A 15,827-nucleotide genomic window follows, 5' to 3' on the forward strand; every position below is an offset into this window, starting at 1 on the left:
GTCACCTCATTTTCCCCTCTGCTTGCTTTCAAAGCAAAGAGCTTCAGGGATGGTGTGCTTACAGGGGTAAACATGAAGCAAAACAAGAGCAATAGAGGGGCAGGTGGGAAGGATGCACATCAAAGGCAGGATCAACAGCCAGTCTTTCCATAAGTAGCAGTAGCTATGCCTGCTGGAGGGACCTAATGTCATATGTATGTGAGAGATATGTGGAAAGTCTGTGCTTATTTCTCAGCAATAGAAGTGGCCTGAGTTAAAGAGAGCAAAGGGCTGGACTGCAAAGAGTACTGTAACTGAATCCAAAAAGGCAGAATCTAAGAAATGCCAGGCTTATTAAGTGATCTCAGAAAGCTGGGACTTCCCTTGTACACTCATTAAGCAAATGTATGCCACCTGTGTGATAACCCCATTCTGATGCTGCTCCAGTGTTACCTTTGAAAATCAGCTTTGCTTGTCCCTGCTGGGGGACAGCTGTTAGGCCAGGCTGTTTGTTAACTGCTCCAGACCAAAAGCTCTTCAAGACTCCTTCACACTGGCTACTTGCCTCTGCCAGCAGCAGAACTACTAAAGCTTGTTTTCCTTGAATGCATGTGGCATGTCCCTAACACCCACAACTCTCAGAAACCCCTGGGCCCTTCTCAGCAACAGCCCTTCAAATTTTCACCATTCAAACAATCTTTTCAAGCCTTTGCTTCCTTTGAAGTCCTCCAACCTTGGGCCATGTAATACAGTCCTTCATATTTCAGAGTTTTGTGACTGGCAGGGTTGTACATACATACTAGCTAACTGACAGAAAAAAAAAATCAGAATTTCTTTCTTTTGTAAGAAAGAAGTTTGATCCCCCCACCTTTATCACAATACTATGTTTCAATTCAGAACTGAATTCCTTCTTACCTTCTTAAAAGATTAAATTAAATCAGCCAACAGATTCCTAAGTTATTAACTAATGATAAGAACTGACAATTCAAGGGTATAAATTTCCACACAGGTCCAATCCTTATCCTAGTTCAGGCTGCATGGCTTCAGTGGTGTAACATTTATTTCCAATGGGAGACAATGCCATCAAGGGCTGTTTACTTACATACTTCCAACTCTTGATGTCAAGTGCAAAATCTCAAACATTGCTGAGATGCCCCAAGAGAACCTGAGTGTGGGGCCTTCTTGTGTCTGATGCAGATGAACAGTCACAACTGACGCAGGTGATTCGGAGAAGATCAGTGCTCTGACCCTGCAGTCTTAGGGAGTGCATAAGACCTGAGGTCTCACCACACCAGGATGAATGCCACCCTTAGCAGCAGAGCCCAAAATCTGGTTTGCCCCACACAGTTCTCAACTGCCCCCTCTGTAGGTGGCCATGTAGACCAAGGAAGTCTCATGCAGCCAGAGTAACAAGCATATGAAAAAAAGCATCACAAAACACAGCTTTTATTTCACTGTTCTGTAATTTCTCAGTGCATCAAACCGCAGCAATATAAACAACACAGCAGCAACAAGGAGGCACTTTGACCTGGAAAGGAGTGAATGAGACATGTCCTCTTCCTCCCTTCTCTGATTCTCCTCCCTCCTAAGTCTCATGGTAGACTAGGTTGATTCGTGTATGTCACTGAACTGCAAGCCCACGATAGCATTATCACTCAAGCAGCAAGCAGAGCTAATAGGGGCTGGCTGCATCCAAATCTCGGGAAGAAGCCTTGCTCTCAGCTATGGATCAATGATTATGCTGCCCAGTTAGTAACAATGATGTTGAGAGAGCAGGCGAGGAGGGAGGAAGAGAGGGAAATAAACACACACAAAGATGTGCCCTAAAATTCCATCTGCCTTCCCAGATTTCTTCCTCAGAACAGATATGCTTCATTCATCCACTTCCAAAGGAATTGCCACAGTGATGACAAGTCTCAGCACAATCCGTATCTTCAAGTCCTGAGAAGATCACCTCCTGCAGCATATTCCTACCACCATAGTACCAATGGGCCTTTGAGAACCACCTTTGCATCTCTCTGTAGGTAGTATGAATGCACCATACCTGTAGCAAGGAGCTGTCTCTCCCTGCTCAAGTCTGGGCTGGTCAGGGTAGCTCAAGGGAGATCTTTATGGGACTTAAACAAGCCCTTCTGCTCTTAAAGCCCCTAGGCCATCTGAAAAACCTGAAGTAGGAGGCCTTTAGATAATAGTAGGTGAAAAATCCAGCTGTGCTTAAGTAAAAGAAGTGAAAAAAGCCAGGAGCCAGAAAGGGCAGGTTTTAGCCCCAAGACAGGATGTGACTGGCTCCGGGGAGAAGTGCACAGAGCACAACCTGCCAACATTCCTGAATATGAGAGTCACAGGAACTGGAAAGGGAAATTATCCCTGGATCTGAAACTGGGTGGGCTTGAGCCTGCAGATGATGGGGGAAAAAAGATATAAAGGAAGGTGGAGAGAGGGTAAACAGGAGACTTGACTTTTAAAAACAAGAGAGCTGGGTGAAGAAGAGAACCTAAAGCTGGCCCAGAGTAGACTAGTAGTTAGTCCCAGCTGTAGCAGGACATGGGTGCAGAGGGGTGAAAGGGTGAGCCAAGGATGAGAATGAAGAGAAAGAAGGAGCCAGGAGAGATTTTTGCTGCAGCCCAACAGAGTGAGGACACACCAGCCTAGGTTCCCAAGGCAGCCCAGCTACCACTCAGGAAGTTTACTCTGCAGCAGGGAATAGAGCTTGAGGCTCTTCTGTGGTGGTGCTGCAGGTACCAGCCCTGTTTGTTTCCTGAAAAATAGAAAGCAATGCCAGCCTAGAAGGGAAAGATTTTCCCCTTTGTGCTGGGGATAGAAGGGAAGAAGAAGGACCTCTGTGCAACCTGGACAGCCTGAAACTGAGATCTCTGGGCTGAGAAGTGGCCTCAGACTAGTAAGAAAGAAGAGAGAAAAAACAGTCTCCAGGAGCTGCAGGCACCAGTGGGCTGTCTGGAAAGTGGATGGGGCCAGGCGTGCAGGCTTAGCACAGTTCCAGGCACTGGCACAGACCTATTTCTCCAGAGTCAGAAGGAGAGTCCACAACCTGCAGCACATCAACAGGTGAGGCAGTCCACCAGCTCCTGGTGTGCACTGTTCCAGCTGCTCCACACTTTACACATTCAGCTTGCCTGCTATGGTCATGAGGACTTTCAGGATGGGCATGAAACCAGACACCTCACTGAAACTGCTGCTGCTCACAACTTGGGTGTGAACCAGGAGACCCTGTGGGTAGTTCTTAGCCTCAATGCATCGGGCAATTTCATGGAGACCCATGAGGATGTTTGGAGAGAGCTGTGGAGAGGGAGAAGAAATGAGTCAGCATGTTCTGCAATATAACACAGGTCTCTCTCCCTCCACACCCTTCATTACTGTTCTCCATTTTCACCAAACAGCACCTATACAGTCAAGCACTGGCAGGAAGAATAGCTGCTTCTCCCCTTGCTTTCCCAGACTACAACTGCCAGCTGGCATCAGCAACTGGCATCAGCAACTTCAGAGTTTTTTACGCTAGTTACACTATGTTCATACTTAACCACTCCCAACTGCCCTTTCCCATCCAGGATCTATGTGCCAGTATACTTCTCAAAGGGTAAAAGCACCTTTCAGATACTTCCTCAACTTCTCCTTAGACTATGTCTGGGCCAAAGTTAAGAAAGAAGATACAAGGCAGGCTGGATTAATGGTCATTACAAGGTTTGGCACTCCCCTTGTCTTCCAAGAGAATATGTGCCAGTTACAGTGGTACAGACATCAAGACCCACAGCCCAGAGCCAAGGCGTGCTCAGGGCCCCAGCAGGACCACAAGGAAAGGTGGCATCTACTCACGGCCTGCTCGCGCAGCTTCTCGTACAAACACTCCAGCCGCTGCAGCGCGTCCTCCAGCTTCCTTCGCGTTTTCTGAAGCAAAACAGGTATTGCTCGTCTGCCAGAGCTCCAAAGGCACATCTCCAGAGCCAAAGTGCTCTCACTCAGTCCCTCCCTTCCTCTGCCTTTCCACAACACCTTAGCATTCAGCTGCATCTCAGCCTCTGACAGCCAGGGTCTGTGACACAAGCCAGCCATGCCCTCACTCTGCACATATACATACATGTACATATATACACATTCTCTCCCCAATACAGAAAGATGGACTGCCCCTTTTCCCATCTCCCAGCCTAGGCATTCCTCCCTTCTGCCAGTACTTGGAGACCACAAGACAGACTGATGACTTCCTAAGCGTGAGAAACATCCACTAGTTGACCCATGGGGTGTTCAGACAGCCTCACCCTGACTGGCCCAAGAAAGAGTTTCTTCCTGGTCTCCTTAGGGAAAAGAGGGAATATCCTTCCCACTCTGGGTAACCACCAAGGAAAGTGTGTGAAGTGAGTACTGCAGCTCTGATGAGACTGACCTCATTAAGCCCATCTTGAATAATCCACTCACAGGTAACTTACTCCACCAACACAAATGCCTGGCTCTGGGCACTGCTGGAACAGGCCTGGAAGCCACAGGAGTTCACTGCTGTACAGAGCCAGCTATTCAACCACCACCTGAGCTAAGTGCTTAAGCCCAAACCAACAGGCCTTTCTGTCCATAGAGGGAACCTTTAGATTATGCTGCAGAAATTGCTATGCTGCACTCACAGAAAGCACAGAGCAAACACACTGAAGATGCTGCTCTAATTGCCTGATTCTGGCATAGCAGTCTGGGCTGAGTGTTCATCATAATACCTATCAAGCAGAGGTATTCTGGAAGGCTTCTTAGTGGCCCCAAGCCCTGGGAAGACTTAGCAACCTAACACAATGTGCAAACACTGCTTTTCTGCTTCCAGACAGTCTGGTCTGACACATTGACCCAATGTGACATGTGCCAATAGCCTTTCAGGAACCAGGGTGGAGAAATTACATTTACTTGGACACAAAGATTGTTTGGCTTTCTCTTCCACCTGGGATATGTCAGCCTTTCCCTCTAAGGTCTATAGATAGCTGGTAATACCAGCTCTGCAGGAACTGTCTGCAGATCAAACCAGTGAATTAGCTGGGTAAATTCTTCTACTTTCCTTAAAAGAAAGAGCCAGGAGGACAGAATCATTGCTCCAAGAAGGCAATGAGAAGCAAGGGATAAAAGTTAGAGAATGCATCTCAGTTCTCAAAGATGAACCAATCTGCAGCCTAAAGGAAGGAGGCAAATGGAAATTAACTTGGTTATAGGGACAAGACCTTTCCTTTCTTTAGCCAAACAAAAGAAGGAAGCACCAGTCAAACATCTCTAAGGGAAAAAAAGTCCAATATCAGAGAAGGGAGGACTTACTGGATCAGTGGCAACAGCCGAGCAGCGTTGTACCAGCCCTTCAAACGTAGCCTTCAAAGCCTGGTGCTCAGGGGGCAGCTCCTTCCTCTCAATGCTTTCCCTAGGTAGCTGGTGATACTGACAGAAAAAAAATGCAGCTGAATGAATGCAACAGGAGCATGAAAGGCTGGAGCAGGTAGATTCCCCTCTTCAAACTAGAGAACAGAAAGAATTTCACCCCTTCACAAACCTAGAGAATATCTGGAAGCACAGAGTTAGGTTATCTTCAGACCGTGATATAGTTCCAGGCCTCTTTGGATTCTTAACTCCCAGCAGGCTGACAGCCCTGCCTGGTCTCCCTCGCTCTCTCCCACCCATACCCAGGTGTCATTTTTCCAACCTGGCAATTCCTCTAATGCTCAGCAGAGATGCTTTGTAGGGGCTAGGGAGCAGCATAAGCCCTCTGCAGCTGCCAAGTAGTAAGAACCTCAAAAGCTGAGTTGTTTTTCTACTTGACAAGATGCTGGTGGCTGGGGAATGCCCCACTTTCCCTGGTACCTGTAGGGTGCCTTCCTTGGGTGCTCCTGGGGGTGACTGGCCAGATTCTTGCAACCTGGATAGCTGAGGATGGATCCCTTGGGGTTCAGCAGGCACGCCCATTACTGGAGCTGTGATGGGGGCCAGAGGAGTAAATTTCTCAGGCAACTGTCAGCAAAGAAACGAAAGAAAAAAAAATTAAGAAAATCAAGTCCAAGGAAGAAGGGTTGGCTGCTTCTCCACAGAAAAATTCAACATCCTTTCTAATTTGAAGAGTCTCCAGTTCTCAAGATGATGAAAGAACATATCCTTGTTCTTTCAGCCCTCTGACTCAGAGAATAGGGCCCTTCCTCTTCCATCCTAGATGAACAGTCAAAGCAGCAGCAAGAAAACCCCTCTGGAATTGCTCAATCAAACAGATCCGTTACCCCTGAGAGCACTGCTCCTCAGAAAGCCGCTTGGTCTCTGCAACGGCACGAGCCCTGAATGTAGAGATTAGCAGCAGTAAAATGTCCAACTGAGCAAGTATTGGGGAAAATCCCACGACATGGGGGGAGATTCCTCTTGCAAACACTTCATCATGCCCCTGCTAAGCCAGAGAGTCATGACAGATTCTCTCCAACAGGGCTAGATCAAAAGGAGATGGCTTTAACAAGAGGCTAATCCTGTTGTAGTGAGCACAGCCTGAAGCAGGTTCCCAGCTATGCTGCCAGAAGAAAGGGCGAGAAGTCTGTTCCAAGCTAAAGAAGAGGGGTGGGGGGTGGGAAGGATGCCAAAGAAGCTTCTCATCACACCTGCCAGCAGGCACCAGTGATAGAAACAGGGTACTGAGAGCATTTGTTGCAGAAGAGCTCAGCTCACAGGCCCTCCAGTGCAATCACGACAAGGCAGAGAGCTGCAGGACCAGCACAGCAGGCAGCACAGCTCACAGCTACACCTGTCCCAGCTTCTCTCAGCACAAGTGCCTTATCATTTGGTATCAGCATCTGAGGAGAATCACTGTTGTGAAGGAAAATGCTGCCCCTAGCTGTCAGGTGTGAAGAGAATGTGACCTCCTCAGCCGCTATCAAAAAAATTGTGTAGGCAAGGGCATAAGATTAAATCTGTACTTTTAACAACAAATCATTGTAGGCAGCCTGGGAAGTACTGACAGAGCATGCAACATTAGAGCTGATAACCATATTACAAAACAGCCACCCTGCAGAACAGCATGTGACTTTGGATGGCAAAGAGTCAAGATTGCTTGGTCTCCATTCCTAGCCATGAAGGCAGTGCAGATGTAGACAGAGCAACAGGGATAGAGACCTGCGGAGTTTGACAGCGAGCATTTACAGGAATGTATCTGTCACATGGAACTCCCTGGCTAAAAGACAACCAACACATATTGTAGCTGAAAACTTACCTTTTTCTTTTGAAGGCCTCCTCTTCCAGTAGAGGGATCACTCCAAGATTCCTGAGCTGCTAGGACAGAGGACAAGATACAAACCTCAGACTGTGAGAAGCTGGCTGCAGAAACAATGCACAATCTAATGCACAATTTAGAACTTCCTTCAGGAGAAGGCCCTTTGGCTCCAATTCCCTTGTCATTGCACCTTTAGACTGTTTCAGCTGAGGAATTTCAAACCCAGCTCACAGGCCCATGAGATGCTCTTGCTTCCCCTTCTCTTTCTCAATTTCATTCTTAGTGTCCTAGTGTGTGCACAGCCTTAATGAGGTGATGTCTGATCAGTCTGAAGTGGCACATACCCACTCCCACACAGGAAACTTTTTTCTAACTACCTGAAGCTTTCTGGATTCTGTATAAGCTGCAGAAGTCAGCCTCAGAGTCAGGCCTGAACCTTGGTGGGGACCTGCTAAGTGTGCACCTCACATTTCAGGAAGTTCTTGGGGTTCCCCAGAGAATATGGCACTGTGATAGCGCAGCAAGAGCCATGCTACAGGTGAGAGGGCTTGTGACCAGTACTCACAGGAATGCTCATGGTGGCAGTTCAAAGCAATACAGGCTGTTCTGATAAAGGCAGAAAGATTTAGGCGTTGGTTCCCTTCCAAAATCATGTTCAGAACCAAAGCTTAGCAAAATTTGCTGACTGCCAAATAGAAGGGAATAGACTTAACCAGTAAATGCTTTAGGAGCAGAAGGGTGTCTCAGCAGATGCTTCTGTGGTACTCTAACCTCACTCCAGGTAATTTAAAGTCCATCAGACAACACGACATCAAAAGACTTGCATCCACTCTTCATTCTGCAAAGGTCAAATTGCAACAACCTTGTCTGCTGCTGTCCTGTAAAGGTACCTGCATCTTTAGACAAAACCCCAGTATTAACAACCTCAAGCCCATGAGAAGGAATAATCTGTGAGAAAACAGAGGAATTCTAAGGGGGCAATATCAGAATTGCTGGAGCTCAGAGCCAGACTTAATGAGCTACTGATCCTGAACTGAGCTTTAAAAATCGCAGGGGAAAGATGCAAAGGTGCTTCATTACTTTAATTACCTTTATTATTAAAATCCTGGCAGCCTCTTTTTGCCCTCCCTTTTCCCATGATTTCAAGACTTGCTCTCTGATGAGTTTGGATCAGAAGTTTAATTAAGTTGGCACCTATTTCTAGCTTGGGGATTCTGTGCCCTAGAACTCTGCTGGCCCCCACAGAGCCTGTGGCCCAGCAGTCCTTGGCACTATTCCAACCCAGTGGCACTCTGTATCCTCACTGGAAATAGCTACTTAAATTATACCCTTTAAGCCAGGCATTTAATCATCAGACACGAGAGACAACAGACCCTGGTGCATTTTTCTGGGGTGAAATACTATCTTCCCTATGCTACTTGTGAAATAGGATTTCTCACCACCCCTGAAAGGAGTGCCCCATGGCAGCAGTCTCCAGCAATGCCTGTCTTAGAAAACACAAGATCATCAGAGGCTGGAATCAGGGATTATCCTGGCCAGAAAGGAGATGAGCCAACAAGTTGCTGTCCTTCTCCCTGTCCCTGACACTCACAGGAACTTGGGATTTCTGCAAGTGGAGGTGTCTGTTCATTGTGTTAGTAATAATGTTCATGAGCTGTAGATACTATGCTCAGGAATGTCCAGAGCAAACAGTTTTGGCCAGTCAGATTGAGTGATTTTACAGTCCCTTTTCTGATTAACAGAAATACAAATCAAAACCAGAACAATAATAGCAAGCAAGAAAGCACTCTCAAGGAAGCCAGTTTGCACTGCTGAACCAAGCATGCCATACGCTGCCATTAAAACCAGGGGCACGTGCTGCCAAGGAGAAGGGAATTTCTCAGTAGTGAATTCCTGAAGGGCATCTTCAGCCTAAAGAAGTGCTTGAAATCCTTGCTGTGGAATCATCTTCCCTTAACGTAGAGAAACTGAGTTGAATTTCCTAAATGAAGCTGTGATGTTTGTGCCTGGTAGATAGATGGTCCTGCCAAAGGGCAGCAATCAGAACACTGACAGCCCACAAAGACATTACCCCACTGACAATGTAGATTAGAATATGACTACCTTCCAACACCAATGAATATCAAGGAGAGAAATCAGTACAAAGTATCAGTCAGAAAATCCCTTGGGTTCAAATTTTCCCCCACAGTCAAACTAAGATTCAAAGCTAAACCTCACTCTTTAACTGAAGCCAAAAGGGATTTCCAGTTCCCCTTGGAAGAGAGCCCCCAAATTCTGCTTGGGAAGCTCTGCTCCACCACTGCTTCTATTGGGAGTCCACCTCTTCCAAACCACAGGAGGAAAGCACAAGCAAAACCATGCACAAGGCTGGGAAAGTAACAGGGAGAGATGAATTACAACCACTGGCCTGTTCCTCACCTAGACAACCAAGACAGGAAAACTGTCTGCTTCCCTGTCCTGCTGGCCCAGCAACTGCCTGAAAATACAGAGACTGAAAATGGTCTAATACCTCCAGAACTGGAGGGAAATAGAGAAGGAAGAAGCAGGAGACATTATTTTCTGTACCCAAACTCATGAGTAATAGCATAGTACTTTTATTTCACTTCCAATATCCCCAGCTGTCACTTCCTAGTCCTCAGGACAGGTATGTTCCCTACCCCACTTGGACAGCTCCCCAGGCATGCAAGGGAACAACAAACAGCAGTGAGCATGCACACATGCACACACATCAAAACATGCATTTCACTGGAAGGAGCAACATTGCCTGCCCCACAGGTCTGGAGGTTTCTCTGGGTACTACCTGCATGATCCGTGTGGGGATCTAGCCAAGGGAAGAAACCTGAAAATCAAGGCAGGGTGGAAAAGGCATAATCACCAACAGCTTTAATTCAGTGAGTAATTTCACTGGACTACTATGCCAAAAAGCTTTTCAGGAAGGAATCTGTCCAGCTGTAGCTTAGAGCCTTTGGTGTGTAGTCCCCACAGACTTCACACAGTGGGATTTGCTATCCTTGGATAAACACAGGTCAGCAAAGAATTTCGGGTGGAGGTAAACATCATAGCCTCAGTTCCTTCACTCTCAGCATACATGTGGCTTGGAGAAGCATCTGCTCAAAAATCTATGGATTGTCAGCCTTGTTGTTAGGGATCTCCACAGCCTGGTTAAGCCTGTCCCTTGAGACAGCAAACAGAGAATTAATAAACACCAGATACTCTGGGAAATAGAAGGAATGCCCACGAATGGGGAACTAGGTCCAACAACACTCTTTCTATTCATCATGCTAGCAAGGGCTTCACACGATAGACTGGATTCAAACTATAGACCCAGAGGGGTCTAAAACACTGCAGAGAGGAATCTAGAAGTGATTCCCAGACAAGTCCTTTATGACAACAGAAGGAAAATGGTAGCCCTAGAGCACAGCAGACAGAGGAATTTAGTCCTGAAGCTAAATAAGGAGTATCTCATGGACAGGGAAGCTCTCCCACCATTTCAAATACGCTTCTCATGTAAGTTGCATGAGCAAGGGTGAGATGAGCAAACCTTCCATCAGGCATTCCATGGGAACCACCACCCTTTCCATCACAGCAGATGCCTTTGGAGTAGATGACTATTCAGAATGCACTGAGGACCTGAAGAGACATCATCTTGCAACCACAACCTGCGAGACAGAACAACTGAGCAGGCTGAAAGAAACTGTCAGCATTGTTGTGTTCTACCACCACAGCAAGACTCAGCACTCTCTGCCTGTAAGGTCTGCCTCAACACCACATTCACTCTTTACAGAGACAGACCAGATCTCAGAAGATCCATGTCCATTACACACTGCAAACCCCTCCTGGGCTTGTCCTGGACACACGTCACACAAGCAGTACTTACCTGTGGGAGGAGGAGGAATGGCTGCTGGCAGTGGTTTAGTAGATGGAGCTCCAGGACCTCCCTGAGGATAACCCATGTTCATGGGGCAGTTGAAAGGTGCTGAAGAGAAGTCTAGAGGAGACTGGCTTGCCACAGGGAGAGGACAGGCTGCAGGAAGCTGAGATGATGGGGCTGAGGCTGGAGTGAAGAGGGCAGGTCTGGGTGGTGGAACACCAGGAGATGTCATGGGCATCAACTGTCCTGGCAGAGAGGGCTGACTGGGGAAAGGAGCAGGACCAACAGGTCTGACTCCCATCGGTCCAAATGGCTGAGACTGTGACACAGCTACAGACAACAAAGGGAGGGTATCAGCATCACTTGTTTCACGTGCCAACTATTCATGACACTGTCCTTCTTGGTAATAAGCCTTCCCTTCTTCAAGCCATATCCTTTAATATTCCTGCCCCCCTAGCCCAGGCTGCATCAGTGAAACTGCCACCAAGCCAGCTGTGGCTTTTCCACCCCTATCAGCACACATGCAGCAACAGTTACTACAACTAGATCTGTCAGAAGCACTGAGAAGCCTCTTAGACAGCTGACTTGTTCTTTGTCAGTACAATAGGCCTGTGAGTAAAAAACTAGAGCAGCCACCCACGTGGAAGGCTTTAGTCTTAGAAAACCTAGAAATAGACACAAGTAACGGACAATGCTTACCTGGCCCTGAGACAGTTGCTGGATTCAAGCCCAAGTTGTACTGTGGGTATGGGTATGTGTCTCTGGAATAGACACTTGTTTGTGGACCTGTGCTGGCCTGGGGAGGGGCAACATGGTGAGGTGTCACAGGCATTGCTGGCACTGGCTGAGGTGTGAAGAGGGAAGGCACTGAAGGCTGAGATGCTGCTGAAGGGGCAAATGATGACGGATAGTTGGGCTGCAATCAAAAAACAAAGAATTTGCAAATGGCCAACAGAGTCATATGCATACACAATACTAGCAGATGCAATTTCTATCTCTGTCACTTCTCAGGCAACAGAAGCTGCTGCTGTTGGTGGTGCCCCGGATGCACTCAATCAAAGGCCTTTCCCACCACGTAACTTGCTCAACATGATGAGCACCACACTCTTTCAGAGTATTCTCCAGCTCTCAAAAGGATTAGTCCTTAGGAGCAAGTTCCCATATAATGACTTCCTTGAAGTACAACCAGGAGGAAATAATGAAGGAACAACAATGGAATAATGGAGATCGGAAGCAAAACTTTGTAAACAGTCTTCTTGTGCAAGAACTGAGATGAAGCTGTGAAGCCATACTACACTAATTTGACTAAGATATCAGGGTAAAACGAGCATAGCAAAATGACCCCAGACCCTTTCACCCAAAGATTTGAGATCTCAGTGGATCACTACACTTGTAACATTCTCCTCCAGGGACTGCATGTAGGACAGGGCTTTGTGAAAAGACGCCAGGCCGCTGACTTTTGGATTGCCACAGAGCTCGTGTTTGCTCCAGTGAAGGACATCAATGAGGAGTTCCTCAGTGTCTGCAGTTGATGCCATGTCATATTACTTCTTGTGCCTTCCAAAACCCAGTAGCCTTCCTCCCTCTTCCCAAGCCATGAACACCTGAGTTTAGGGCCTACCTTCTCTGGATGTCTGGGACCTGCTTTGTGGGCTGCTCCTTGAAGGATGGAAGCACCCTTGGCTGCTGTGGGTTTGATGACCCCTACATTGACACGAGCGTAGGGAAAAGGGGGTGGCTGCTGATCACCCACACTCTCTCCCTGAGCATGAAAGAGCCGGTCTCGGAGCTGTTCAATCAGGAGCTGAAACAAACTCTGCTTTAGAAGAAGCACTTTGAGAGCCCCAGATGGAAAATGCTGGGGAGGCATTTAAAGCGGACCCTGACCTAAAGCACTATGAATCAAACTGCAAAACTAACCATGTCCCCAACAGCCACCAGGAAAAAAAATCTCAACAAATGGTAAATGACAATCTGGGACATCACCTGCCATACTATCAGGCAGAGGAAGTCTCCCTAATCCCCCAGTCTTTATAGTATTCCCTCCCCAACCCCTATCCACATTTAGGCACCAGATGGATTTATTTCAAACTGCCAGGTGACCTCCTCATTCCCTTCTTCTACAAGCTAGTTTCAAGAAGAGAGGCAGCTTCCCTGGCAAGCTGCTTCCCAATGTTGTTCTGCATCAACCATTTTACAGTTCTATAACTCTTTCCTTTTCCTTGAATCAAAGGCACTACAAAGAAAATGCAAATGAAGACAAAACCCATATCCTGGAATACCTTCCCCTCTCACCCTTTATTCTCAAGTTAGCATAACTAAGGTGAAACTTTAAGTCCTGATGCATGACAAAACCCCAGCTCTCTCTCATACAGTCTTCCCCCCATACTACTCTTTCCCACAACAGCTTGCTGCTCACTCACCTCTCTAGAGCTGCTGGGTAGGTAATTCATTGCAGCTGCCAAGCATCCTTGTGATGCCAGGAGATTGGCATACTGGGTGATTCGTTCTGCCAAGACAGGGCCTGGTGCTGGTGCTGCAGTGCCTCGGAGCATCTCCATGGACCTGCTCAGCACCATCACCTTCTCTATAAGATCCTGAATAATACGGGGAGAAGGAAGAAATCAGACTACTCAGAATCTGACTGGTTTTACTGGTCCATCTCATGCTGAGACAATACTAGATAGCTCTCCCCACTTTCAGTTGACATCAGGGCCAATGTGGACAGAAGTTACTCCCCTCTGCACCAAATACTGTCACTGATAACCATTTCCTCAGATGCACTTGGAGAAAAAGAGGAACCAGGAAGCAAATCCTGACATTGCTACTTTAATAGTAAGGGAAAAAAAGAAAATCAGAAGCCACAAGATTGCTCCAATCAACTGCGATAATTTTACTAGTAGGCTTCTGTCATTACAGGCGATCAACTTGGAAGAGGAAGGCTTAAAACCATATCAAGAAATTCAGTAGAAAAAAACTACTACTGCTGGCAAAAGGACCAGAAGGGTTTTAGTTACTCAAAACTCCTTCAACTCCTAGGAATGAAAGCAGTGTTTACAGCTGGAGAATGATACATGCTGATATCTGGCAACCGGGACGGGACGAGTTTCAGAAATAACCAAGAGTGCTGAAGATGCCTTTTTTTGCTTCTACTCAGTAGTGGGATTACAAAACCAGGGAACTCTGTAGCAGAGGGCATTATCTGCAAATATCCAAGTGGAAGACTTGTCTAGCTCATTCTAGCAAGTGACAGACACAACAGGGCTTAGTCACTTAGCCAGGACTGGTTTAAGGGTAACATTAATTACTGAGATTAACTCAGTTGGTCAGAGCATGGTGCTGGTAATACCAAGGTTGTGGGTTCAATCCCCGTATGGGCCATTCACTTAAGAGTTGGACTCCATCCTTGTGGGTCCCTTCCAACTGGGATTATTCTGTGAAATAATCAACAGGAATGAAGAGAGGTAGGTAACAACATTGACTTAGAAGTCCTGATTTATCTGCAAGGTGGGACTTCCCATATGTGATCATTCAATTTGCAGTGGGAATATCACGATCCAGACTTCATTTTATTTTGCTAAGGCTGTTCTGAAGGTACAGCCAGATAACTGCAGCATTAAGTTATACATGACAAGCACAGCAGCAAATGTATCCCACGCTACTACCAGTAAAAAAAAGGGTATAGCTCAAACTTCCCTGACCAAAAGGAAGCTCAGAAATTACATCAGTACGTAAGAGAGGCAAGTAGGCTGTAACTCCTGTCTATGGCTGGATTTACGTGCAGTGTAAACACACAAACCCTGACTGATTCAGAGCGCAAGCCTCCTTTTGAAGTAGGCTCATAACCCAGGCTAGGAAGGAGATACCTGGGTGAGTACAAACAGGTCTCCACTCTCTGCTGGAAGCCAGATACCCTGATGGGAAAATGCAGACAGTTCAGGGCTACCAGACCGGCCTAAAGAGGAGTCAAACCAACATTGTAGCACCTGTACCTGTAGGGCAAGTGGTGATGAAGTCTCATGGTTTTTTACCCAACATTCCACCAGCCTCTCCACATTGCCTGATGAGATATAGCAGAGGCAGGCATCATTGGACAGGGCTGCATCTCCCTCTGACTCCAGGCGGGCACCCAGCATGTCTAGAGAGAAGAGATGCAGCCAACATTTAACATACGACCTTTTGGAGGAGCTCATTAACCCCAGTGCTTTGAATCTGCACCTAATTAGAATCATAGAATAATTTAGATTAGGAAAGAACATTAAGATTGAGTCTAACTATACACCTAGCACTGCCAAGTCCCACTAAACCAAGATTTTAAGTGCCACATGTACTTATTTTATAAATAACTCCAGGGATGGTGACTCCACCAGTTCCCTGGGCAGCCTGTCCCAATGCTTGACAACCCGTTGAGTGTAGGTGGCTTTCCTAATGCCCAATTTAAACTTCCCCTGGTGCAACTTGAGGCTGTTTCTTCTTCTCCTGTCACTTGCTATTTTGGAGAAGTACAACCTCCTTTTGGGTGGTTGTAGAGAGCAGTAAGGCCACTCCAATCCTCCTTTTCTCCATGCTAAACAACCCCAGTTCTCTCAGCTGCTCCTCATAAGACTTGAGATCTAGACCCTTCACCAGCTCCATTGCATAACTGTTGGATAACAGAGAAATGGGAAGGAAACCCAAAGACAGCCTGGTTGAAAAAACCCTACTTTTGTACATCTGCCAATTTTTATGTCTGCCCAAACACATAAAAGAAAGAAATGACAGATG

General features: G+C 46.8%; 1 protein-coding gene across 3 annotated transcripts in view; it reads right to left on the reverse strand.

Moving 5' to 3' along the window:
• Window positions 1–1,409: 1,409 nt before the first annotated feature.
• Window positions 1,410–15,827, reverse strand: part of SEC31B (SEC31 homolog B, COPII coat complex component) — a 34,910-nt gene continuing 20,492 nt past the window's right edge. The window contains exons 17-27 of one of the 3 annotated variants that reach the window (XM_054276616.1): window positions 15,056–15,201; window positions 13,487–13,660; window positions 12,685–12,867; window positions 11,763–11,979; window positions 11,070–11,393; window positions 9,993–10,031; window positions 7,193–7,248; window positions 5,812–5,958; window positions 5,275–5,391; window positions 3,811–3,882; window positions 1,410–3,276 (exon numbers count right to left, since the gene is read on the reverse strand). In XM_054276616.1, the coding sequence (XP_054132591.1) occupies window positions 3,097–3,276; window positions 3,811–3,882; window positions 5,275–5,391; window positions 5,812–5,958; window positions 7,193–7,248; window positions 9,993–10,031; window positions 11,070–11,393; window positions 11,763–11,979; window positions 12,685–12,867; window positions 13,487–13,660; window positions 15,056–15,201 (1,655 nt within the window). In that variant the 3' untranslated portion in view covers window positions 1,410–3,096. Of the gene's footprint in view, window positions 3,277–3,810; window positions 3,883–5,274; window positions 5,392–5,811; window positions 5,959–7,192; window positions 7,252–9,992; window positions 10,032–11,069; window positions 11,394–11,762; window positions 11,980–12,684; window positions 12,868–13,486; window positions 13,661–15,055; window positions 15,202–15,827 lie in introns of all 3 variants that reach the window. The other 2 variants (XM_054276615.1, XM_054276618.1) reach the window with 2 other exon arrangements.

Source organism: Melozone crissalis, unplaced genomic scaffold (assembly GCF_028551555.1).
Source record: "Melozone crissalis strain CALT ecotype California unplaced genomic scaffold, PUWL_Pcris_2 ptg000019l_1, whole genome shotgun sequence".
Classification (NCBI taxonomy): domain Eukaryota; kingdom Metazoa; phylum Chordata; class Aves; order Passeriformes; family Passerellidae; genus Melozone; species Melozone crissalis.